Source organism: Oncorhynchus gorbuscha, linkage group LG15 (assembly GCF_021184085.1).
Source record: "Oncorhynchus gorbuscha isolate QuinsamMale2020 ecotype Even-year linkage group LG15, OgorEven_v1.0, whole genome shotgun sequence".
Lineage (NCBI taxonomy): Eukaryota > Metazoa > Chordata > Actinopteri > Salmoniformes > Salmonidae > Oncorhynchus > Oncorhynchus gorbuscha.
Genome location: NC_060187.1, coordinates 82283024 through 82308295, shown reverse-complemented (window position 1 = coordinate 82308295; position 25272 = coordinate 82283024). Strand labels below are relative to the sequence as shown.

The following is a 25272-nucleotide window of genomic DNA, read 5'->3' as shown; positions in this document are numbered from 1 at the left end:
TGGTATTACAGACTGGGTCAGGGAAAGGTTGAAAATGTCCATGAAGACACCAGCTGGTCAGTGCATGCTCTGAGTATGCATCCTAGTGATCCATCTGGCCCCATAGCCATGTCAATGTTAACCTGTTTATAGTCCCTACTCAAGTCCTGCCACATCCAACGAGTGCCAGAGCTGGTGTTGTAGGATTCCATCTCAGTCCTGTATTGACGTTTTGACTGTTTGATGGCTCATCTGAGGTCGTAGTGAGATTTCTTATAAGCTCCCGGGTTAGTGTCCCGCTCCTTGAAAGCGGCAGTTCTAGTCTTTAGCTCAGTGAGGATGTTGCCTGTAATCCATGGCTTCTGGTTGGGATATGTACGTTGGGTCATTGTGGGGAAGACGTCATTGACACAATTATTAATGAAGCTGGTGACTGATGAGGTAAACACCACCATTTTATCAGATGAATTCCAGAACATAGTTCAGTCTGTGCTGGCGAAACAGTCCTGTAACTTAGTGTTCACTTCATCAGACCACTTCCCTGTGAGGGAAACGGCACCTTCTGTAGCTCAGTTGGTAGAGCATGGCGCTTGTAACGCCAGGGTAGTGGGTTCGATTCCCGGGACCACCCATACGTAGAATGTATGCACACATGACTGTAAGTCGCTTTGGATAAAAGCGTCTGCTAAATGGCATATATTATTATTATTATTATTACCTCCAGGCTCTGATCAGGCCCTACACCCAAACAAGGGCACTGCGTTCATCCACCTCTGGCCTGCTCGCCTCCCTACCACTGAGGAAGTACAGCTCCCGCTCAGCCCAGTCAAAACTGTTCGCTGCTCTGGCCAAACTCCCTCAGCGGAGTCAATCACCACCTTCCGGAGACACCTGAAACCCCACCTCTTTAAGGAATACCTAGGATAGGATAAGTAATCCCTCTCACCCCCCCCCCCCCTTTAAGATTTAGATGCACTATTGTAAAGTGACTGTTCCACTCGATGTCATAAGGTGAATGCACCAATTTGTAAGTCGCTCTGGATAAGAGCGTCTGCTAAATGACTTAAATGTAAAAATGTAAATGAACTGGTATTTCCTATTTCAGTTTTTGCTTGTAAGCGGGAATCAGGAGGATAGAGAGTTTTGAATGGGTTTCTGTGTGTGGAGTAAAGGTGATCTAGAGTTTTGTACAGTGGGGCAAACAATTATTTAGTCAGCCACCAATTGTGCAAGTTCTCCCACTTAAAAAGATGAGAGAGGCCTGTAATTTCCATCATAGGTACACTTCAACTATGACAGACAAAATGAGAAAAAAAATCCAGAAAATCACATTGTAGGATGTTTAATTAATTTATTAGCAAATGATGGAGGGTACAGGTGTTTATTTTGTCTCCCCAGGGAGCCCACTAGTTTGCCTCTTTTGCAGCGTCTCTTCCGTCTCTTTGTTTCGAGTCCCGGGATTAGGGCCTCTGGTCTGAGCAGTATGTCACCAGCTGCCAACTTGTTGAAGTAGACATCTGAATCCAAATGGAAGTTAGGGATCACTGTTCTGATGTCCAGAAGATCTTTTCAGTCATAGGAAACTATGTCGAGAACACACACACACACACCGGATTTCTGAGCCTGCTCACCGGGCCTTGTCCTGGTCCCTGCCCCCTGTTGGTCAGCCCCTGAACCCATGGAGCCCTGGACTAGCAGAGAACACAGTGTGTTTGGCACATTTACTGATATTCTTACTTGATTTCTGCAACGTGCTCATTTTTATTTTTGTCAGTCTTCTTTTTTAGTGGCACAAAAGAAGTGAATACTAAATGTGGGATAAAAAAGGTGGGCTATACTGTATTATAATGCATTATTTTGAGCAGCTTTGTGTTGCTAATTTACAGTCAGTGTGTGCCTGCAGACTATATGGCTACAGGGGACCCAGAAGATTAGCTACACAGACAACATCTTTAATGATTCAATAGGATAACATCTGACTGACAGACACAGTCACAGATCAGCTCTCCTACAACCTTGAGGTAGACTTTTACATTACATTAGATTCACTTATTTTCTCAAGTATACCATAGTATTGTTGTTTCTCATGTTCATGTTGTTGAATATGTGAGCCTATAATTAATAAGGGGGGGGGGGGGGGAATCAGCAAGTTTTGCATTAATGACTAAAATTCTAAGAAAACACTTTTGGTCACAACAAAAGAAACACAACAACTATTTTGAGTGCGTCATGAATTCATTTCAATGTCACAAAAATGGCGATAGGCCTATATATTTCTGTCCATGGCTTTGATAATATCATATAGATTGGATAAAGTGTTCATGGCGACCACCTCTTTAAGGAATACCTAGGATAGGATAAAGTAATCCTTCTCACCCCCCCCCCTCTTTAAGATTTAGATGCACTATTGTAAAGTGGTTGTTCCACTGGATGTCATAAGGTGAATGCACCAATTTGTAAGTCGCTCTGGATAAGAGCGTCTGCTAAATGACTTAAATGTAAAATGTAAATGTAGTTGAATAGTCAGAGCAGCGGGGCGTTTTTCCCGCTGCTATTGGCTATACAACCGGGAGAGGCGTGGCTCCGTTAGACAAAACAGTCAACGCGCCTCGGTCTTAACCATACAAACCACCATTAAACTCCATAGAAGGAGGTCTCAACCCTACAGAAAAGCAGGACCTATAGACCAGCACCCTTATCATACATTTCTTTTGACAGTGTGCACATCCTGCACAGACTTATTCTGCAGTAACTGACAGTATTTGTTGGTGTTTCGTTTTGTTCTGGTCCTAAATCCCCAGCTATGGATTTGGTGTGGCTGGTGTGTCTGGCTGTGAGCTTCGGAACCTGGTTCGCCTCCGCAGAGAGACACAGCGTCTTCTGGAATAGCACAAACCCAAAGTAGGTGTTCTTCATCTCTTTCTCTCTCTGTGTGTGTATTTACGCGCGCGCGTGTTGTGAGTATTTTGGTGTAGCACACATTAAAAGTGTGATTTCTGTTTACGCGCACCTAGTGCTCAACTCACTTTGAGAATGGTTATCTGACACTACACCGGGCAAACTTAAATACACTTTCTGTCATGGGATAAATGCTGTGTGTCTCATCCACTAAATGGATAGCCTACGCGCTGAATTTCCTCGGTTCGGTTCTTTAACAGACTGGACACACACGGCCTGGTTGAATCAACGTCGATTGCACGTCATTTCAATGAAATGATGTTGAACCAATGTGGAATAGAATTTGACATCTGGATTTTGGTATTGCTTTTATTTCTTCCACTTGTAGAACTGTAGGTGTAGGCTGTGTGCTTTGTTGTATTAGCTGTCTGCTTGCCCTTTTTTAACTAGGCTATGGTAGGCCAATCGCGCAGCAGGGCATAAACAGAGAACAAGGGGAAGATGGACAGACAGAATCAACGATATATATGATCTCGATACATAGACAGACTTCCTCACACAGCATAAAAATAAAGCCTGACATGAACCAACTCGACCTGAGCGTCTGAATACAGACTGTATGTCTGTGTTTCACTCTAGTGGTGCTGTTGACAGTCTGACACTTCAGCTCTCCAAAGGGGGGGGGGGGCGAGATGTCCAATACTGATTGATTTGGGGTCAGACGTTGTAATGCTACCCTGCCACTCAGTGGGATCAATGGAGCTTGACAGCATATGTGAGGCAGTGTGATTTATTGAGCTTTTAGCACAGAGCTGAATATGGTGAGAAAGAAGGATGGATTATTTTATAGAGAAAATGGACAAAGACTGAGGGGTCACGGTTTCAGCCGACTGGGTCGACGTTATTGTAACTTCTTATCGGCCTTCTTGTGTTACCTTAATTCGATTTGCACTTTGTCTCTGTAGCCTCATTCTCCTTAGGACAATGATGATGACAGAACACTAAATTAGATTTCCTATTGGTTTTCCTATTGAAATGGGAAAGACATTGGTTTTGTAATTAAATTAATGACGTGAGCACAGGAAAATATTGTTGACGAGTCATACCATGTCATGCGTCGTGACGTAATGGGTTTTGTCGGTGTGAGTCAGTCGTGTACTTTACCTGTTCTGTACGCAGGTCTGACTTCACCTGGGTTTGTCGGTATGACAGCACTGAGACGGTGCCTCGAGCACAAGGAACACGACTTATGGGTTATAGAGGACAAATCACGGCTTCAGTTGTGGGTCAAGTGAGAATTGCTATAAATGCAGAGAAATACAGAAACGGGGTTGTGTGTTTAACTATACTTGTGAGGAACAGAATAGTAAACAAACAAACATTTGACCAACTGGGGACATTTTTTTTGATCCCCACAAGATCAAATGGTATTTCTAGGTTTAGGATCTAGGGTTAGGTTTAGGTTAAGGTTAGGGTTGGGGGTTAACCTTGTCCCCACAAGTTTAGCTGCACAAGTCTGTTCTTTAATCTGGCTCTGGACTACACTCCCACTCTAACTTGTGTTGCATAACATCATCATCAACAACAATCATCATGTACACTAATCCTTTTCGTAGCAGACTAAAGACAGACTAACACATAACCAGACAGGGACACATGTTCACACATGTACTGTAGACACAAACAAGCATGTTCAGACACACACACTCTCACATACACATTGACACAGTCTCCCGTTAACAAAAACAAACTACATGGAAACTCGCTGCGCCAGTTATGTGGGAGCAGTGATGCACTCCAGTGTCCATAGACCGATAGACTCCCACTGATAACTATTACTCACGATACAAACTCTACTCACACATTCTCTACTGCTTATGTTTCACACACACACACTTTTTCCCCCCAGAATTCTTTATCTAAAGTCTCTGAAAACCTCCAATTGGAACTCAGTGAATGTGGTTTTCAGAAGGAGAATAATCAGTGTTAAAAATGAAGACAATCCTAGTCTGGCCCATACCCAGCTGCTACTGTTACCACATGTTTACTGTATAATCCCTCGTCCTTCTCTTTAATCCCTCCTTCTCAGTTTCTATCTTTCTTTTTCAACTTTCTCTCTGGGCAGTTCTCATTCTTCTTTCAGCCTGAAAGCCCAATCTGGTCCCTCAACTGTCGTCCCACTTTACACTGTGTCTCAACCACCTGATTCACTCTCATGTGATCAATCTGTCAGTCAGACTGACAGCCAGTGAATCACTGAGTCTAATTGATTCCTGGCTGATTGATCTAAGGCGATCAGGTGTAAACTGATGTTTACTGACTGACTTCGGATGGTAACACACAGATCACTCAGTGAGTGTGTACAGTTGTCAGTCTCCAACTTGACTGGTGTAGAAACTGGTTTTTGTGTGTGTGTGTGTGTGTGTGTGTGTGTGTGTGTGAGAGAGAGAGAGACTGGGCTTGTTTCGACCTGATCCAACAGCTTAATCATTAGTTCTGGCGTAATGCCTTGTTACTGGAAGTGTTTTGTTGTGTTTGACTGAGGGTGAGGGTGTAGTGTTGCCTGAACTCCAATGTCAGAGAAGGGGAGGGGCCTATATGTAGGCGATATTTTACGGAGCCCTGGTAAATCAGTGACCCACACGCATACATGTGAGCGCACGCACACACACACTCACTCACTCTCTCTCGGGGCAGGAGGGAGGAGTTGGGTGTTAATATTAGTAGCAGCCAGCATTCCACACTTCCCCTGTTACTATACTCAACTCTGTCAGCTGTGTTCGAACCCCCCCCCCTTTCCTTCTCTCCCTCCCTCTGTACCTGTCTGTTCCTCTCTCCATCGCCACTCCCTCTGTACCTGTCTGTTCCTCTCTCCATCGCCACTCCCTCTGTACCTGTCTGTTCCTCTCTCCATCGTCACTCCCTCTGTACCTGTCTGTTCCTCTCTCCATTGCCACTCCCTCTGTACCTGTCTGTTCCTCTCTCCATTGTCACTCCCTCTGTACCTGTCTGTTCCTCTCTCCATCGCCACTCCCTCTGTTCCTCTCTCCATTGTCACTCCCTCTTCTCCACACCAGCTGCGTCTTCTCCAGCTTGTTATTGCCTGACCACCTCTATCACTCTCTCTGTTTCCATGAGTTCATCTCTACCACATATTCAAGTATTCATGTTCTCCTCTCCTATATAGCTATACATTTCCAATCCTCTGTCTTTTGTCTTTCTCTCTCGTGTTGTTGAGGTGTTGGGCTTGTCTGAACAGATATGTCCTAGAGGAAGAGGTTTAGGGTTGTGGTGGCTGGTGGGTGAAGAGGGTGGTGTGGTTGTAAAGTTAAATGTGTGATTTTCTTCTCTGTTGTAAAGCTCTTCTTTCCTCAGGCTACATTCCCTCCCTCTCTCTATTCTGAAACCCTCTCCTCTCTCTCTGTTCTGAAACCCTCCCCTCTCTCTCTGTTCTGAAACCCTCCCCTCTCTCTCTGTTCTGAAACCCTCCCTCTCTCTCTGTTCTGAAACCCTCCCCTCTCTCTCTGTTCTGAAACCCTCCCCTCTCTCTCTGTTCTGAAACCCTCCCCTCTCTCTCTGTTCTGAAACCCTCCCCTCTCTCTCTGTTCTGAAACCCTCCCTCTCTCTCTGTTCTGAAACCCTCCCCTCTCTCTCTGTTCTGAAACCCTCCCCTCTCTCTCTGTTCTGAAACCCTCCCCTCTCTCTCTGTTCTGAAACCCTCCCCTCTCTCTCTGTTCTGAAACCCTCCCCTCTCTCTCTGTTCTGAAACCCTCCCCTCTCTCTCTGTTCTGAAACCCTCCCCTCTCTCTCTGTTCTGAAACCCTCCCCTCTCTCTCTGTTCTGAAACCCTCCCCTCTCTCTCTGTTCTGAAACCCCCCCTCTCTCTCTGTTCTGAAACCCCCCTCTCTCTCTGTTCTGAAACCCCCTCTCTCTGTTCTGAAACCCTCTCTCTCTCTCTGTTCTGAAACCCTCCTCTCTCTCTGTTCTGAAACCCTCCCCTCTCTCTCTGTTCTGAAACCCTCTCTCTCTCTCTGTTCTGAAACCCTCTCTCTCTCTCTGTTCTGAAACCCTCTCTCTCTCTCTGTTCTGAAACCCTCTCTCTCTCTCTGTTCTGAAACCCTCTCTCTCTCTCTGTTCTGAAACCCTCTCCTCTCTCTCTGTTCTGAAACCCTCTCTCTCTCTCTGTTCTGAAACCCTCTCCTCTCTCTCTGTTCTGAAACCCTCTCCTCTCTCTCTGTTCTGAAACCCTCTCTTCTCTCTCTGTTCTGAAACCCTCTCTTCTCTCTCTGTTCTGAAACCCTCTCTTCTCTCTCTGTTCTGAAACCCTCTCCTCTCTCTCTGTTCTGAAACCCTCTCCTCTCTCTCTGTTCTGAAACCCTCTCCTCTCTCTCTGTTCTGAAACCCTCTCCTCTCTCTCTGTTCTGAAACCCTCTCCTCTCTCTCTGTTCTGAAACCCCCTCTCTCTGTTCTGAAACCCTCTCTCTCTGTTCTGAAACCCTCTCTCTCTCTCTGTTCTGAAACCCTCTCTCTCTCTCTGTTCTGAAACCCTCTCTCTCTCTCTGTTCTGAAACCCTCTCTCTCTCTCTGTTCTGAAACCCTCTCTCTCTCTCTGTTCTGAAACCCTCTCTCTCTCTCTGTTCTGAAACCCTCTCTCTCTCTCTGTTCTGAAACCCTCCCCTCTCTCTCTGTTCTGAAACCCTCCTCTCTCTCTGTTCTGAAACCCTCCTCTCTCTCTGTTCTGAAACCCTCTCCTCTCTCTCTGTTCTGAAACCCTCTCTTCTCTCTCTGTTCTGAAACCCTCCTTCTCTCTCTGTTCTGAAACCCTCTCCTCTCTCTCTGTTCTGAAACCCTCTCCTCTCTCTCTGTTCTGAAACCCTCTCCTCTCTCTCTGTTCTGAAACCCTCTCCTCTCTCTCTGTTCTGAAACCCTCTCCTCTCTCTCTGTTCTGAAACCCTCTCCTCTCTCTCTGTTCTGAAACCCTCCCTCTCTCTCTGTTCTGAAACCCTCCCCTCTCTCTCTGTTCTGAAACCCTCCCCTCTCTCTCTGTTCTGAAACCCTCCCCTCTCTCTCTGTTCTGAAACCCTCCCTTCTCTCTGTTCTGAAACCCTCCCTTCTCTCTGTTCTGAAACCCTCCCTTCTCTCTGTTCTGAAACCCTCCCTTCTCTCTGTTCTGAAACCCTCTCTTCTCTCTGTTCTGAAACCCTCCCTTCTCTCTGTTCTGAAACCCTCCCTTCTCTCTCTGTTCTGAAACCCTCTCTCTCTCTCTGTTCTGAAACCCTCTCCTCTCTCTCTGTTCTGAAACCCTCCCTCTCTCTCTGTTCTGAAACCCTCCCTCTCTCTCTGTTCTGAAACCCTCTCTTCTCTCTGTTCTGAAACCCTCCCTTCTCTCTGTTCTGAAACCCTCCCTCTCTCTCTGTTCTGAAACCCTCTCCTCTCTCTCTGTTCTGAAACCCTCCCTTCTCTCTGTTCTGAAACCCTCCCTTCTCTCTCTGTTCTGAAACCCTCCCCTCTCTCTCTGTTCTGAAACCCTCCCCTCTCTCTCTGTTCTGAAACCCTCCCCTCTCTCTCTGTTCTGAAACCCTCCCCTCTCTCTCTGTTCTGAAACCCTCTCCTCTCTCTCTGTTCTGAAACCCTCTCCTCTCTCTCTGTTCTGAAACCCTCTCCTCTCTCTCTGTTCTGAAACCCTCTCCTCTCTCTCTGTTCTGAAACCCTCTCCTCTCTCTCTGTTCTGAAACCCTCTCCTCTCTCTCTGTTCTGAAACCCTCCCTTCTCTCTGTTCTGAAACCCTCCCTTCTCTCTGTTCTGAAACCCTCCCTTCTCTCTCTGTTCTGAAACCCTCCCTTCTCTCTCTGTTCTGAAACCCTCCCTTCTCTCTCTGTTCTGAAACCCTCCTTCTCTCTCTGTTCTGAAACCCTCCCTTCTCTCTCTGTTCTGAAACCCTCCCTTCTCTCTCTGTTCTGAAACCCTCCCTTCTCTCTCTGTTCTGAAACCCTCCCTTCTCTCTCTGTTCTGAAACCCTCCCTTCTCTCTCTGTTCTGAAACCCTCCCTTCTCTCTCTGTTCTGAAACCCTCTCCTCTCTCTCTCTGTTCTGAAACCCTCCTCTCTCCTCTCTGTTCTGAAACCCTCTCCTCTCTGTTCTGAAATCAACCTTTCAATTCAAGGGGCTTTATTGGCATGGGAAACATATGTTAACATTGCCAAAGCACGTCTCTCTCTCTCCCACCTCATCTGTCGCTCTGGGTCTCTAATCCTACAGCAGAATGAGGGGGAAATACACGCGCACACAGATTACAATCTGAGCTGTAATCTGACTATCTGACCCATAGACATGAAAATCGTCATTCTGCTGCATTTTATATTTAGAATAGATTATATCCCTGTTATCTCTGACATAGTGTGTGTGTTAGTAGATCTGAAGCTCCTTAAATATATAGAGGAACATATCCTACATGGAACAATCAGTTAACGGAGCCAATAGGGTGTCTCCAGTCAGTGAGCTACACAGTGTATAGTTCGGTCCATTCAATCACATCTAGGCATATAGCTTGTTTCCTGCTGACATAACAGCTGTCTTACCTAACACTCTTACACACACATTATCATGGATGTAACATAAAACAAAGTTTTCCTTGTTTAAAATAAAAAATATACTTTAATTAACGCCCCCTGGGCCCCCTTCCATCTCAGCTCTTCCTCTTGCCTCCGTATCTATTGTACAGAGTCCAGACTTCCTCTCTCTCTCAGTTAGTCCCTGCTCTGTTTTCCTGAGAAGGTTTCCACACAGATCACAGCAGCTTGCTGTGTCTCCCCACTGTTACTGTTTGACTCAATTCTACAGGACTGAGGACTGCTTTATCCTCACGTTATCACATTGTGTGTTTAGGGTCATGTTTGTGTGTCCAGTATCATCTCATGTAGCATTTCAGAGATGGCTCTCTGTTGCCCCCTAAGGGCCACTTCCAGTATCATCTCATGTAGCGTTTCAGAGATTTTTGCAATTCATGACATTCACTTTGAATGAATGAAAATAGTTTTGACCCCAACTGTGTTATTCTGTATAATCCAGATTGAACCAGGGTTAGTTGGAATATAATCGCCCTGGTTGAGAGACAATGTGTGTGTTGTGCTGTCAAGTTCTCCTCATTGACACGAAAACCATTCTGCTGCATATCTAGCAACCTGCCAACATGTAGCCTCTTTCTATTCATCTGAAAGAGAGAGTTGGGAACAGAAAGCAGGGGATGGGTAGAAGAGGAAGGCATTTGTGTTGAGAAATTAGGCTGTCATGAAGAGCTCTGATATGTTACCTTTTTAAGAGCAAGGGAAGAATAGAGGAGGGATGAATCTAGGCATATAGCTTGTTTCCTGCTGACATAAAGCTGTCTTAGAAACACTGAGGGAGGAGAGATTATCATGGCTGGAGGGATAAAAGAAAGTTTGGCTGGTTTAAAATAAAAACATGGCTGGAGGGATTAACGATGGGCATGGCTCCATCTCAGCTCTTCCTCTTGGCTGGAGGGATTGTACAGAGTCCAGACTTGGCTCTCTCTCAGGAGAGATGCTCTGGCTGAGTAGGGAGAGACAGATCACAGCAGCTTGCTGGCTGGAGGGAGGAGAGATGGGACATGGCTGGAGGGAGGAGGAGATGGGACATGGCTGGAGGGATGTTTGAGTGATCCAGTATCATGGCTGGAGGGATTTCAGAGATGGGACATGGCTGGAGGGAGGAGAGTATCATGGCTGGAGGGAGGAGAGATGGGACATGGCTGGAGGGAATGAATGGGACATGGCTGGAGGGAGGAACTGGGTTATGGCTGGAGGGAAGAGATGGGACATGGCTGGAGGGAGGAAGATACATGGCTGGAGGGAGAGAGATGGGACATGGCTGGAGGGAGGAAAGAAGCTGCATGGCTGGAACCTGGAGGAGAGCCTCTTGGGATTCATCTGAGGGAGGAGAGATGGGACATGGCTGGAGGGAGGAGAGAAGGGACATGGCTGGAGGGAAAGATGGGACATGGCTGGAGGGAGGAGAGATGGGACATGGCTGGAGGGAGAGCAGAGGGAATGGCTGGAGGAGGAGAGATGGGACATGGCTGGAGGGAGGAGAGATGGGACATGGCTGGAGGGAGGAGAGATGGGACATGGCTGGAGGGAGGAGAGATGGCTGGAGAGAGGGGACATGGCTGGAGAGATGGGACATGGCTGGAGAGATGGGACATGGCTGGAGAGATGGGACATGGCTGGAGGGATGGAGAGATGGGACATGGCTGGAGATGGGACATGGCTGGAGAGATGGGACATGGCTGAGATGGGATGGCTGGAGAGATGGGACATGGCTGGAGAGATGGGACATGGCTGGAGAGATGGGACATGGCTGGAGAGATGGGACATGGCTGGAGAGATGGGACATGGCTGGAGAGATGGGACATGGCTGGAGAGATGGGACATGGCTGGAGAGATGGGACATGGCTGGAGAGATGGGACATGGCTGGAGAGATGGGACATGGCTGGAGAGATGGGACATGGCTGGAGAGATGGGACATGGCTGGAGAGATGGGACATGGCTGGAGAGATGGGACATGGCTGGAGAGATGGGACATGGCTGGAGAGATGGGACATGGCTGGAGAGATGGGACATGGCTGGAGAGATGGGACATGGCTGGAGGGAGGAGAGATGGGACATGGCTGGAGGGAGGAGAGATGGGACATGGCTGGAGGGAGGAGAGATGGGACATGGCTGGAGGGAGGAGAGAAGGTTGTGTTGACATTTTTAAGGCTCAAACCCTGCAATTCCTTATAAAGAATCACACATACGATGAATAGGTGGTGGTAGTACTAATTGGAGTCTGGATGTGATAATGGGGGTTGGGACAGAATGATTAGACTCCTGTTATTCTGATCTTTTGGATCGTGACAGACAGAAGAATGACCTCTTTGGAACTCTCCTCTTGGGAGAACATGTGGGAGATTAGAGAGAGATTAGAGTGTTCTAGAGAGGTTCTACTAGGGGAGTTGGTGTATAATACTGTATTAGTAGATACAACTCAAACCCAGATTACAACTGACAGGCTTATATCCTCTTGAGTTGAGGTGTGAATGTGGGATACCACAGTGAATTAATAGGGCCATTTATACACCTGTGTGTGCAGATTTTATAGTTGTATGGTGTGAGAGCATTCTATTCCGCAGACTCTCACAAACCCCAGAAGCCCTGTCATGACATTCCTCGTGTGTGCTGCTGACTATGGTGAGTGTTGTTTTAACAGTGCTGACACTCCTTCAGGCCCGTGTGTGTGTGTGTGTGACTAGACTCTCCCTTGCTGAGTCAGTGGGAGTGTGTATGAGGATTCTGACTCTGAACTCTAACCCCTGTGACCTGCCTGACAGTTTGTAACATTCCCCAAAGAATGAGAGCAGGAGGAGACGGGGAGATGGGAGAGCATTTTTGTTGTTGGTTTTTATATGGAAAACACAGGAGGGATGGAGGGATGGTAGGGAGAGAAGAGAAATGGGCCTATAAGAAGGGAAGAGAAGAGGGGATAGATGTGAAAACGGCAAGAGATGAGGAGAGGACTTCAAAGCTGTTGAGAACTTAATGAGGTGTTACACAACTCACCCAAATCACCCTACTGTCATAACCACCTACCACACACACACTCAAAGCAAACACACACATCTGTGACGCAGTAGCTGCAGTGGCAGCTCTGAGAACTGTTCAGTTCAGAGGAGAGGTGAAGGGAGACTACCTTCCACCCTGGCAGTTTACACACACCTCAGTGAGACACACACACACACACAGACACACACCTACCTCATTGAGGCAGACAGACAGACAGACAGATGGACACACAGGCTCTGGTCTGCACTGATAAACAGATGTGCTCAAGTGCCTGGGGTGTGAGGCGGCCTGAATCCTGATATTCAGAGAACCTCTCACCCCCCTGCCTCTCACACATGCGTAGCTATCACATTAACGCAACTTTCACTCTCCAGTGAACTGTCAGTCAGAGTAGAAGGACGAAGGAGAGGGAAAGACGAGAGAAAGACGATACTGTTCGGAGGGAGGAAGGGGTGCTTGTGTTCCAGTTGTGAGTCTGGCCCTGTGTCAACTGGCTTCAATCAGCTGGACTTCTCCCAGATACCTAGGCTGAGATCACACACACACACACACACACACACACACACACACACACACACACACACACACACACACACACACACGCACACACACACACACACACAACCCCTTCCATTGATAAGTACGGCCGTCAGCGTTACTGTAAATCTAGCTTCATCATGATTATTGTACGGAGTCAATTATGGGCAACATGGACCACGTGCAAAATGCTGAGAGCCATAGTAGCTACAACACACCTCACCTTATCACATCTACATCAGCCTCTATTAGTGAGCAGAGGACACTGAGCACAGCCTTGGGGCTAGAGGGGGTGAAGGATGGGGGGCAGACTGGAGTCCAGACAGCTCCAGGGTTTATGTCTTTAGGGGGAGGAGTAATTACACCCTATTCAGAACCCCTCCTCCCTTTGTGGGCAACAGCTTGGCCCCAGACCCCAGATAGCTTTTAATTAACTAGGAAGAGTGACCAAGGGAGATCTGAAAGTGTGATTGTTTGTAGTGACTGAGATTAGCAACAGAATATGTGTTTTGACCGCTTTAGACAGGAACATGTTTTTAAGGAGAAGCTGTGATTAGTGTGGAAATCAGGTGGATTCCATTCAGTTAGGAAAGTCTCTTTACTCGACTGTAGCAGTGCAGTTCTCGTGCCGTTCGTCTCAACCCTGTCATTACCAGTCTGAGTCAAAGAAATAAGAAAGGAACACAGATTTGTTTGTCAATTAAGCGCTTGAACCGCAGACCGGTGTGTGTGCATGCGAAGGCTAAGCCAAAGATATCATCTTGTTTTGAAGTGGTGTGAGAAAGAGGCTAATCTAGCTATTAGCCCTGGCTAATGAGCCTAGGTACGGGCTCTGCTAACAATGCATGTTGTAACAGGCAGGTTACTGTCTCACTCACTGACACACACACACACACACACACACACACACGGTGGCAGGGGGATTAAAGGGGGTTAGAGACCCACATGGAGCCAGTGAGTCTGTCACTTAAGAAGGACAACAACAACAGTAGAGAAAGGAGGGAGGCAGGATAGCAGATGCCTCCTGCTCCAGGCTTTGATGTTTGGACACACACTAACACAACATAAACATGTATGAACTGGGTTCTTTATACTGTCTCTCTCACACACAAAGCTAGTGTATACATTACTATGAGCCCTTCCTCCCTAATTAAAGTGATGCAGATGCTCTCTCTCTCGTGGCGCAGAACAGAGCCACACACCCAGAGTATGTGGCAGGGTGTTTGTACTGTGGCCTGTGTGGATGTCTGTTCAGCCCAGGGCTGGGAACCAATCAGACTCTGACGTGCATATTCTACTGATTACATCCTCAGGGATAACAAGCTCTTACCCACAGTCAACCTCTCTTCCAGAAAAGTGTGTGTGTGTGTGTGTGTGTGTGTGTGTGTGTGTGTGTGTGTGTGTGTGTGTGTGTGTGTGTGTGTGTGTGTGTGTGTGTGTGTGTGTGTGTACCCTGCCAGATCCACTGTGTGTGTGTGAGCTGCCCACTCGGCAACACACTCATAGTCCCAGCTGACTCCACTCGGCAACACAACTCAGTCCCTGTGTGAGCTGAATCCACTCGGCAACACAACTCATAGTCCCCGTGTGAGCTGAATCCACTCGGCAACACAACTCATAGTCCCCGTGTGAGCTGAATCCACTCGGCAACACAACTCATAGTCCCTGTGTTAGCTGACTCCACTCGGCAACACAACTCATAGTCCCTGTGTGAGCTGAATCCAGCAACACAACTCATAGTCCGTGTGAGCTGAATCCACTCGGCAACACAACTCATAGTCCCTGTGTGAGCTGAATCCACTCGGCAACACAACTCATAGTCCCCGTGTGAGCTGACTCCACTCGGCAACACAACTCATAGTCCCTGTGTGAGCTGACTCCACTCGGCAACACAACTCATAGTCCCTGTGTGAGCTGACTCCACTCGGCAACACAACTCATAGTCCCTGTGTGAGCTGACTCCACTCGGCAACACAACTCATAGTCCCTGTGTGAGCTGAATCCACTCGGCAACACAACTCATAGTCCCTGTGTGAGCTGACTCCACTCGGCAACACAACTCATAGTCCCTGTGTGAGCTGAATCCACTCGGCAACACAACTCATAGTCCCTGTGTGAGCTGACTCCACTCGGCAACACAACTCATAGTCCCTGTGTGAGCTGACTCCACTCGGCAACACAACTCATAGTCCCTGTGTGAGCTGACTCCACTCGGCAACACAACTCATAGTCCCTGTGTGAGCTGAATCCACTCGGCAACACAACTCATAGTCCCTGTGTGAGCTGACTCCACTCGGCAACACAACTCATAGTCCCTGTGTGAGCTGACTCCACTCGGCAACACAACTCATAGTCCCTGTGTGAGCTGACTCCACTCGGCAACACAACTCATAGTCCCTGTGTGAGCTGAATCCACTCGGCAACACAACTCATAGTCCCTGTGTGAGCTGACTCCACTCGGCAACACAACTCATAGTCCCTGTGTGAGCTGAATCCCAATAGGCCTGGAGGACAGCTGGAAATCACTGTTTTAATTTGATACCCAGATACAGCACTTTGTTTCTTTCATCTCTCTAACTTTCCTTCCTACCAGAAATATACATTCCACTGCTCTACCCAATGTTCTAGGGTTTATTTCATGAGGTGTGTGTGTGTGTGTTAGACATTCGTGTCCTTTCACGTGTTTACCTCAGTAGATTGGAGGGGTTGACTGGAGGGAGGGAGGGCGAAACAACCACCACCACAACAACAGTTTAAAATCTCGAATTGAGATGGAGGGAAAGCTTAGAGTCATCAAGTTAAGGGAGGTGAAAAGGAACAGATATTCCTATTTATTTTTCATGGAGGGCAGAAGAAAGAAGTAGGAAGAGACAGAATCCGGGGTGAAGAGTCACTAGAGGAGTAAAAACAGTCACACCCTGACACTCCAACAGGTGGAGAGGGAAAGAAAGATGATAACTAACCCACTCAAATGACTTAGGAAGGGAGAGAGAGATTAAATGACTTGTGCAGACAGCGCATATATATGACAGACAGACAGAGAGACCCAAGGAGAAACTGCCACTCAGAATCTTGTCTCCATGGACACAGCTGGCCAGTGAAACTCTACTCTTAAAACAACATGAGTGGAAAGCTCCAGAAAACAGATGAGGGGGAGTTCAAGAGGGATCGGCAGAAAGAGTGTAGTGGTGTGTTCTTGTCTAAATAAAGACATTAAACAAGTTCAGCCATAAACAAGTTCAGGCAGTGACTCCTGATTGGCTACTCTCTAATTCTCATTGTCTGGGTGACAGGTCTACACTAGGACTCACGCAATCACGCACACATGCTGCAGGTGCAAATGCACACACACACACACACACACACACACTGTCTGTTTGGGCAGAGTCTTATGAACAGCTTTTTGTGTTTGTCCGTGAGTGTTTATTATGTGAGTGTTTATTATGTGAGTGTTTATTATGTGAGTGTTTATTATGTGAGTGTTTATTATGTGTGTGTTAATGATTGTCCGTGAGTGTTATTATGAGTGTGTGTTTATGATTGTCTGTGAGTGTTATTATGAGTGTGTGTTTATCATTCTGTGAGTGTTTATTATGAGTGTGTGTTTATGATTTGTCTGTGAGTGTTTATTATGAGTGTGTGTTTATGATTGCCCGTGAGTGTTTATTATGAGTGTGTGTTTTGAGTAAGTCAGTTCTTCCATGTGTGTTTGTTCATGTGAGAGGAACAGCCCACCCAAACATGGGCTCAACTCTGTCATCTGGCTGGGAATGTGCTCAACTCATAGCCAGCCATGATAATAGCCAGCCATGTTACTAACCACCTTTCTCTTCTCTTGCTCCCTAGTTTCCTATGGGATAAGTACACAGTGGAGGTGAAAATCAACGACTACCTGGACATCATCTGTCCTCACTACACGCGTGGGGAGCTGCCTTCCCAGGAGGCCGAGCGGTACGTGCTGTACATGGTAGAGAAGGAGGACTATGAGGTGTGTAAGCCCCACTCCTTCGACCAGCTGCGTTGGGAATGTTCCCGGCCCTTCGCTGCCCACGCCCCCGAGAGGTTCTCTGAGAAGTTCCAGCGCTTCACCCCCTTCACCCTGGGCAAGGAGTTCAGACAGGGAGAGAGCTATTACTATATCTGTAAGTATATCAATACTGTAGTAGTACTACACATGAACTAATACCACTACTATCTATGTGCAGTACTTCTGAATGAATACTACCACTTAAGTGTGCAATAGACTACTCTAACACAATGCTTGGGTATTTGTACTAAACCTCCCTCTTCTCCCTCTTCAGCCAAGCCGCTGCATCACCACGGCCAGGAGTGTCTGAGACTGAAGGTGGATGTGGTTGGACCTCATGGTGAGCTCCATTCCCCTGTCTCCATCAACATGCTAGCATTAGCCTCTGTTAGCTTTAGCCTTTAGAGAGTTTTCCTACGGTAGCATTAGCTTCCGTTAGCATCAATGGCTAGGCTTAGTGTTCCCCATATTCAGTGGCGTTCCCGTTGGGTGTTCATACAATCAAGTTCTTACCAATGACTTCTTGTCTTGTACAGGTTCTGGGAAGGCCAAGGCTGACAAAGGCAAGGATGGAGCGATGGATGGAGGAAAGGAAAAGATGGGAGGAGGAGGAGGAGGAGGAGGAGTGCACAACCCCTCCAACAGGCTTCCAGCCGGTACGTCTCCCTTCTGTCCATCCAGTGAGACAGTAGAATTGTTCTTTGTTTCTGATAATAACATGTTCTCTCTCTCTCTCTCCAGATGACCCTACTGTGTTGGAGCCGAAGGTTCAGAAGAGTGTGGGTAGTTCAGGTGTTCAGCTGGTCTCCCTGTCGGTCTTCTTCACCCTGTTCCCCGTCCTACTATCCCTGTTACTAGGTTGAGACTGAGTTAAAGACTTAGCTACAGAGACACTGTCAACCCAATGCTGGACATTGGCACAGAGAAGATTTTTATAGATATTTTTATATTTGCAACTGGACTGAGCTGCTGTTGTGTGTGTGTGAGATTGGAATGTGGATCGTTCCAGAGACTATGATCTTCAAGAGTATTTTCTGAAGGATGTTTTTTTTAAATGAAAGGGGATGGATGCTATTCCCCCTTTTTTTCTCCTTTTGATCTGTATGGACACTTGGAAACCCCACTGACTCTGGAACAGATCTAACTGGAAACGTGATGTACTAATCATTATTACAAAACTGACAAAGGGATAACTGTTTTCATGATTACCCTGAATTGATGTTTAACAGTGATATACACTGAGTGTAAAAACACATGATCAGCACCTTCTTAATATTGAGTTGCACCCCCTTTTGCCCTCAGAAAAGCCTCAATTTGTCAGGTCCTGGACTCTACAAGGTGTCGAAAGCGTTCCACAGGGATGCTGGCCCATGTTGACTCCAATGCTTCCCACAGTTGTCAAATTGGCTGGATGTCATTTGGGAGGTGAAAGATTATTGATATACACAGGAAACTGTTGAGGGTGAAAAACACAGGAGTGTTTGTTCTTGACACTGTACCTACTACCAGACCCCATTCAAAGGAACTTCAATATTTTGTCTTGTCCATTCACCCTCTGAATGGCACACTTACACAAGCAATGTCTCAATTGTCTCAAGGCATAACAATCCTTATTTAACCTGTCTCCTCCCCTTCATCTACACTGATTGAAGTGGATTTAGCAAGTAACATCGTAGCTTTCACCTAGTCAGTCTGACATGGAAAGAGCAGGTGCTCCTAATGTTTTGTACACTCAGTGTATAATGTAGGTACATATTCTTGGTTCAATCTGAAATAGTTTGAGCCAAAGCCTACTCCTCTGAAACGGCATGTTTCCTCCTCTACATGTAGAGACTATTGATGTATATAGATGTATATGTATTAACTGACCTTCCTCTAAGAACGGTTCATGTCTTATTTTGTGTAGTAGATACTCAGGTCAATGTTTCTTCTTGACATGTCACTAAAATCAAACTAAAGTGTATTTGTCACGTCCACAGGATACAGCAGGTGTGAACAGTACAGTAAAATGCCCTTCCTCAACAATGCAGTATTCAATTATAATTCACTGTACAAAACCCAATGATGTGACAGATACATACTCTAACGCACAGATTAGCACACACTAGAACAAAACACACATTCTATGTTGTAGATATACACATATTTACATAACCAGATCCTCTGTCATTGAGATGGTACAACAGCTTCTTGTGAACAAATTGGGCTTGTTTTAGTCATTGCTGGTTTGCTTTTCTATGTCTTTATGGTTTAGTGTTGGAACAGATGTGTGTGTATAGGAACGAGATGGAGGGAATGGGAGTTGAGGGGAAGGAGGAGAGCAAAGCGCTAATGACAGGATTCTGAGTGGGTGTTGTGATTGCATGACGGCTGGGAGCTGTGCTTCCTTCCTTTACTGATGGTCATTCATGGCATACTCTGATATACTGTAAACAACGTCACACAAACAACATAACCGGTACACTGGACATTATGGTGTGTGCACAGCACAGTAGGTTGGTGGCACCCTAATTGGGGAGAACTGACTCGTGGTAATGACTGGGGGTGGAATGGTATCTCATACATAAACACATGGATGCCAGGTGTTTGATTCCATTAGCTCCGTTCCAGACATTATTATGAGCCGTCCTCCCCTCAGCAGCATCTGGTTTACAGGTGTTACACAAAATGCAAAGGAAATCCCTACATACAGACACTGTATTGTAATTTTGTTTTTGTAAATCTTTGTATGGAAAATGTGTACATAGAAAAATATAAATAACAGCATTTGTTTAAAATGTGAAAACTTTAATGTAATTAAAAAACAGTATGATAAATCTGACTTTTAAGTGCTTTCAATTCTCACATTTTATAGCCAAAGGTAAAGACATTGATGGTCACACTTTCAAAGTTGTTACTTTTGACACAATTCACAACTTTCACTGCAACATTCTGACATTTGTTTTGATGGTTGACAAAGGTGACTCTCCAAGCCCCTCCCTCTGCCCTCTGAAGAAATCCCACCCTTTCGTCAACTACCCTCATGTCTTTCCTGTTTGTTTCTCGCCTTCCCTCACTTTTGCCATTTCTGTCTTTCACCCTGGACTGGTTTTCTCTGGCCATAACATCACAGCCCTCTGGCCATAACATCACAGCCCTCTGGCCATAACATCACAGCCCTCTGGCCATAACATCACAGCCCTCTGGCCATAACATCACAGCCCTCTGGCCATAACATCACAGCCCTCTGGCCATAACATCACAGCCCTCTGGCCAAATGTCAGTATGGAGAGGGATGAGAGGGCTGCTATTTGGCCCTAAACAGAGAGTACACAGTGGCAGAATACCTGACCCCTCTGACTGACCCAGACTTAAGGAAAGCCTTGTGTGGAGGGATATATATATATACAGTGAGGGATAAAAGTATTTGATCCCCTGCTGATTTTGTACATTTGCCCACTGACAAAGAAATTATCTGTCTATAATTTTAATGGTAGGTTTATTAGAACAGTGAGAGAAAGAATAACAACAAAATCCAGAAAAACGCATGTCAAAAATGTTATGAATTGATTTGCATTTTAATGAGGCAAAAGTATTTGACCCCTCTGTAAAACATGACTTGACTTGGTGGCAAAACCCTTGTTGGCAATCACAGAGGTCAGATGTTTCTTGTAGTTGGCCACCAGGTTTGCACACATCTCAGGAGGTATTTTGTCCCACTCCTCTGCAGATCTTCTCCAAGTCATTAAGGTTTCGAGGCTGACGTTTGGCAACTCGAACCTTCAGCTCCCTCCACAGATTTTCTATGGGATTAAAGTCTGGAGACTGGCTAGGCCACTTCGGGACCTTAATGTGCTTCTTCTTGAGCCACTCCTTTGTTGCCTTGGCCGTGTGTTTTGGGTCGTTGTCATACTGGAATACCCATCCACGACCCATTTTCAATGCCCTGGCTGAGGGAAGGAGGTTCTCACCCAAGATTTGACGGTACATGGCCCCGTCCATTGTCCCTTTGATGTGAAGTTGTCCTGTCCCCTTAGCAGAAAAACACCCCCAAAGCAGAATGTTTCAACCTCCATGGTTGACGGTGGGGATGGTGTTCTTGGGGTCATAGGTGAAACAGTATAACTTTAGACCGTCCCCTCGCCCATACCCGGGTGCGAACCAGGGACCCTCTGCACACATCAACAACAGTCACCCACGAAGCGTCGTTACCCATCGCTCCACAAAAGCCGCGGCCCTTGCAGAGCAAGGGGAACTACTACTTCAAGGTCTCAGAGCAAGTGACGTCACCGATTGAAACGCTATTTAGCGCGAACACCGCTAACTAGCTAACCATTTCACATCCGTTGCATAGGCAGCATTCCTCCTCCTCAAAACACGGCGAGTTGAGTTGATGCCAAAGAGCTCTATTTTGGTCTCATCTGACCACAACACTTTCCCCCAGTTGTCCTCTGAATCATTAAGATGTTCATTGGCAAACTTCAGATGAGCATGTATATGTGCTTTCTTGAGCAGGGGGACCTTGCGGGCGCTGCAGGACATCAGTCCTTCACGGCGTAGTGTGTTACCAATTGTTTTCTTGGTGACTATGGTCCCAGCTGCCTTGAGATCATTGACAACATCCTCCCGTGTAGTTCTGGGCTGATTCCTCACCGTTCTCATGATCATTGCAACTCCACGAGGTGAGATCTTGCATGGAGCCCCAGGTTGAGGGAGATTGACAGTTCTTTTGTGTTTCTTCCATTTGCGAATAATCGCACCAACTATTGTCACCTTCTCACCAAGCTGCTTGGCGATGGTCTTGTAGCCAATTCCAGCCTTGTGTAGATCTACAATCTTGTCCCTGACATCCTTGGAGAGCTCTTTGGTCTTGGCCATGGTGGAGAGTTTGGAATCTGATTGATTGATTGCTTCTCCCTTTAAGAGTGTGCTCCTAATCTCAGCTTGTTACCCGTATAAAAGACACCTGGGAGCCAGAAATCTTTCTGATTGAGAGGGGGTCAAATACTTATTTCCCTCATTAAAATACAAATCAATTTATTACATTTTTGACATGCGTTTTTCTGGAATGTTTTGTTGTTATACTGTCTCTCACTGTTCAAATAAACCTACTATTAAAATTATAGACGGATCATTTCTTTGTCAGTGGGCAAATGTACAAAATCAGCAGGGGATCAAATAGTTTTTTCCCTCACTGTATATACTCAGGGAGTGATGGAATCCAGGTGAGTCTGATGATGCGCAGGAGCGCGTCACAATGGTGACAGGTGTGTGCCATAACGAGCAGCCTGGTGACCTAGAGGCCGGAGAGGGCGCACACGTGACACTTTAACTATGCACAGACTCAGTGAGCATAGCCTTGCTATTGAGGAAAGCTGCCGTAGTCAGACCTGGCTCTTGAGAAGACAGGCTATGTGCACACTGCCCCCAAAACTAGGTGGAAACTGAGCTGCACTTCCTAGCCCAATGTATGAGCATATTAGAGACACATATTTCCCTCAGATTACACAGATCCACAAAGAATTTGAAAATAAATCCAAATTTGATAAACCATATCTACTGGGTGTAATTCCACAGTCTGCAATCACAGCAGCAAGATTTGTGACCTGTTGCCACAAGAAAAGAGCAACCAGTGAAGAACAAACACCATTGTAAATACAACCCATATTTATGTTTATTTATTTTCCCTTTTGTACTTTAACCATTTGCACATCATTACAACACTGTATATATACATAATATGACATTTGTAATGTCTTTATTCTTTTGGAACTTCTGTGAGTGTAATGTTAACTGTTCATTTTGATTGTTTATTTCACTTTTGTGTATTATCTACTTCACTTGCTTTGGCAACGTTAACATATGTTTCCCATGCCAAAAAAAAACCTGAATTGAAAATAATAATAATAATTTGAGAGAGCACAGGGGGAGGAGAGAGGGGTGACAGGAGACCATGAGCAAACTGACACCTGGGTATGAAATTGATACTCTCACTCTCTCCCTTATACTCTCCCTTGCCCTTTTGTTTCCTATCTTCCCTCCCTCCCTCCCTCCCTTTCTCAATCCAATTCAAAAGGCTTTATTGGCATGGGAAACATGCTGACATTGCCAAAACAAGTGAAATAGATAGATAAACAAAATTAAAAGAAAGAAGTAAAAGAAGTAAAATTAGGGTGTGCAGAGTGAATACGTGGTCTGTCGTACGGTAATTTGGTAAAAAGCCAATTTGCTCCATACATTGTTTTCACTGAATACATTTATGAGTCTGCTGTTAAGGATAATGCAAGAGGATTTTCCCAAGGTTGCTGTTGATGCATATCCAACAGTAGTTATTGGGGTCATTTGTCTCCACTTTGTGGTTTGCAATGATCAGTCCTTGGATCCAAATGTTGGGGAAGATGCCAGAGCTGTGGAGGATGTTAAAGAGTTTAAGTATAGCCGATTGGAATTTGTTGTCTGTATATTTTATCATTTTATTTAGGATTACAACGCCACATGCCTTTCTGGGTTGGAGTGTTTGTATTTTGTCCTGTAGTTAATTCAATGTAATTGGAGGATCCAGTGGGTCTTTAATAGCTGATTCTAAGATTTGAATTTGTGCATGTTTATGTTTTTGATGTTTGTTCTTAGTTATAGAGTCCAAAAGATTGGAGAAGTGGTTTCTCCATACATCTTCGTTTTGGATAGATTACCCTTCTTGTTATTGTTTGTTTGGTGTGTTCCAGTTTTCCCAAATGTGGTTAGATTCTATGGATTATTCAATTAAATTAAGCTGTTTTCCTACGTGCTGTTCCTTCTTTTTCCGTAGTGCATTTCTGTATTGATTTAGTGATTTACAATAGTGAAGGCGTAGTCTCAGGTTTCTGGGTCTCTGTGTTTTTGGTTGGATAGGTTTCTCATTTTCTTTCTTTGTTTTTTCGCATTCTTCATCTAACTCTCTCTCTCTCTGCCCTGTCTCCTGTGGAAACTCCACATCCCCTGGCACCATGTTGAGTTGGACTGCAGGGCTTGCCATATAGGTAGTACCACCTACAGTGCCTTGCGAAAGTATTCGGCCCCCTTGAACTTTGCGACCTTTTGCCACATTTCAGGCTTCAAACATAAAGATATAAAACTGTATTTTTTTGTGAAGAATCAACAACAAGTGGGACACAATCATGAAGTGGAACAACATTTATTGGATATTTCAAACTTTTTTAACAAATCAAAAACTGAAAAATTGGGCGTGCAAAATTATTCAGCCCCTTTACTTTCAATGCAGCAAACTCTCTCCAGAAGTTCAGTGAGGATCTCTGAATGATCCAATGTTGACCTAAATGACTAATGATGATAAATACAATCCACCTGTGTGTAATCAAGTCTCCGTATAAATGCACCTGCACTGTGATAGTCTCAGAGGTCCGTTAAAAGCGCAGAGAGCATCATGAAGAACAAGTAACACACCAGGCAGGTCCGAGATACTGTTGTGAAGAAGTTTAAAGCCGGATTTGGATACAAAACGATTTCCCAAGCTTTAAACATACCAAGGAAAACTGCAAGCGATAATATTGAAATGGAAGGAGTATCAGACCATTACAAATCTACCAAGACCTAGCCGTCCCTCTAAACTTTCAGCTCATACAAGGAGAAGACTGATCAGAGATGCAGCCAAGAGGCCCATGATCACTCTGGATGAACTGCAGAGATCTACAGCTGAGATGGGAGACTCTGTCCATAGGACAACAATCAGTCGTATATTGCACAAATCTGACCTTTATGGAAGAGTGGCAAGAAGAAAGCCATTTCTTAAAGATATCCATAAAAAGTGTTGTTTAAAGTTTGCTACAAGCCACCTGGGAGACACACCAAATATGTGGAAGAAGGTGCTCTGGTCAGATGAAACCAAAATTGAACTTTTTGGCAACAATGCAAAACGTTATGTTTGGCGTAAAAGCAACACAGCTCATCACCCTGAATACACCATCCCCACTGTCAAACATGGTGGTGGCAGCATCATGGTTTGGGCCTGCTTTTCTTCAGAAGGGACAGGGAAGATGGTTAAAATTGATGGGAAGATGGATGGAGCCAAATACAGGACCATTCTGGAAGAAAACCTGATGGAGTCTGCAAAAGACCTGAGACTGGGACGGAGATTTTGTCTTCCAACAAGACAATGATCCAAAACATAAAGCAAAATCTACAATGGAATGGTTCAAAAATAAACATATCCAGGTGTTACAATGGCCATGTCAA

The 25272-nt window shown here is 45.7% G+C and overlaps 1 protein-coding gene across 1 annotated transcript; it reads left to right on the top strand.

Moving 5' to 3' along the window:
• The first annotated feature begins 2606 nt into the window (after nucleotides 1-2606).
• On the top strand, nucleotides 2607-19882 carry LOC123998227 (ephrin-A1-like). The gene is made up of 5 exons (XM_046303262.1): nucleotides 2607-2880; nucleotides 16881-17176; nucleotides 17336-17401; nucleotides 17598-17717; nucleotides 17803-19882. Exons 1-5 carry the CDS (start codon nucleotides 2783-2785, stop codon nucleotides 17922-17924), a joined length of 702 nt encoding a protein of 233 aa, XP_046159218.1. The 5' UTR covers nucleotides 2607-2782; the 3' UTR covers nucleotides 17925-19882.
• Nucleotides 19883-25272: the final 5390 nt, after the last annotated feature.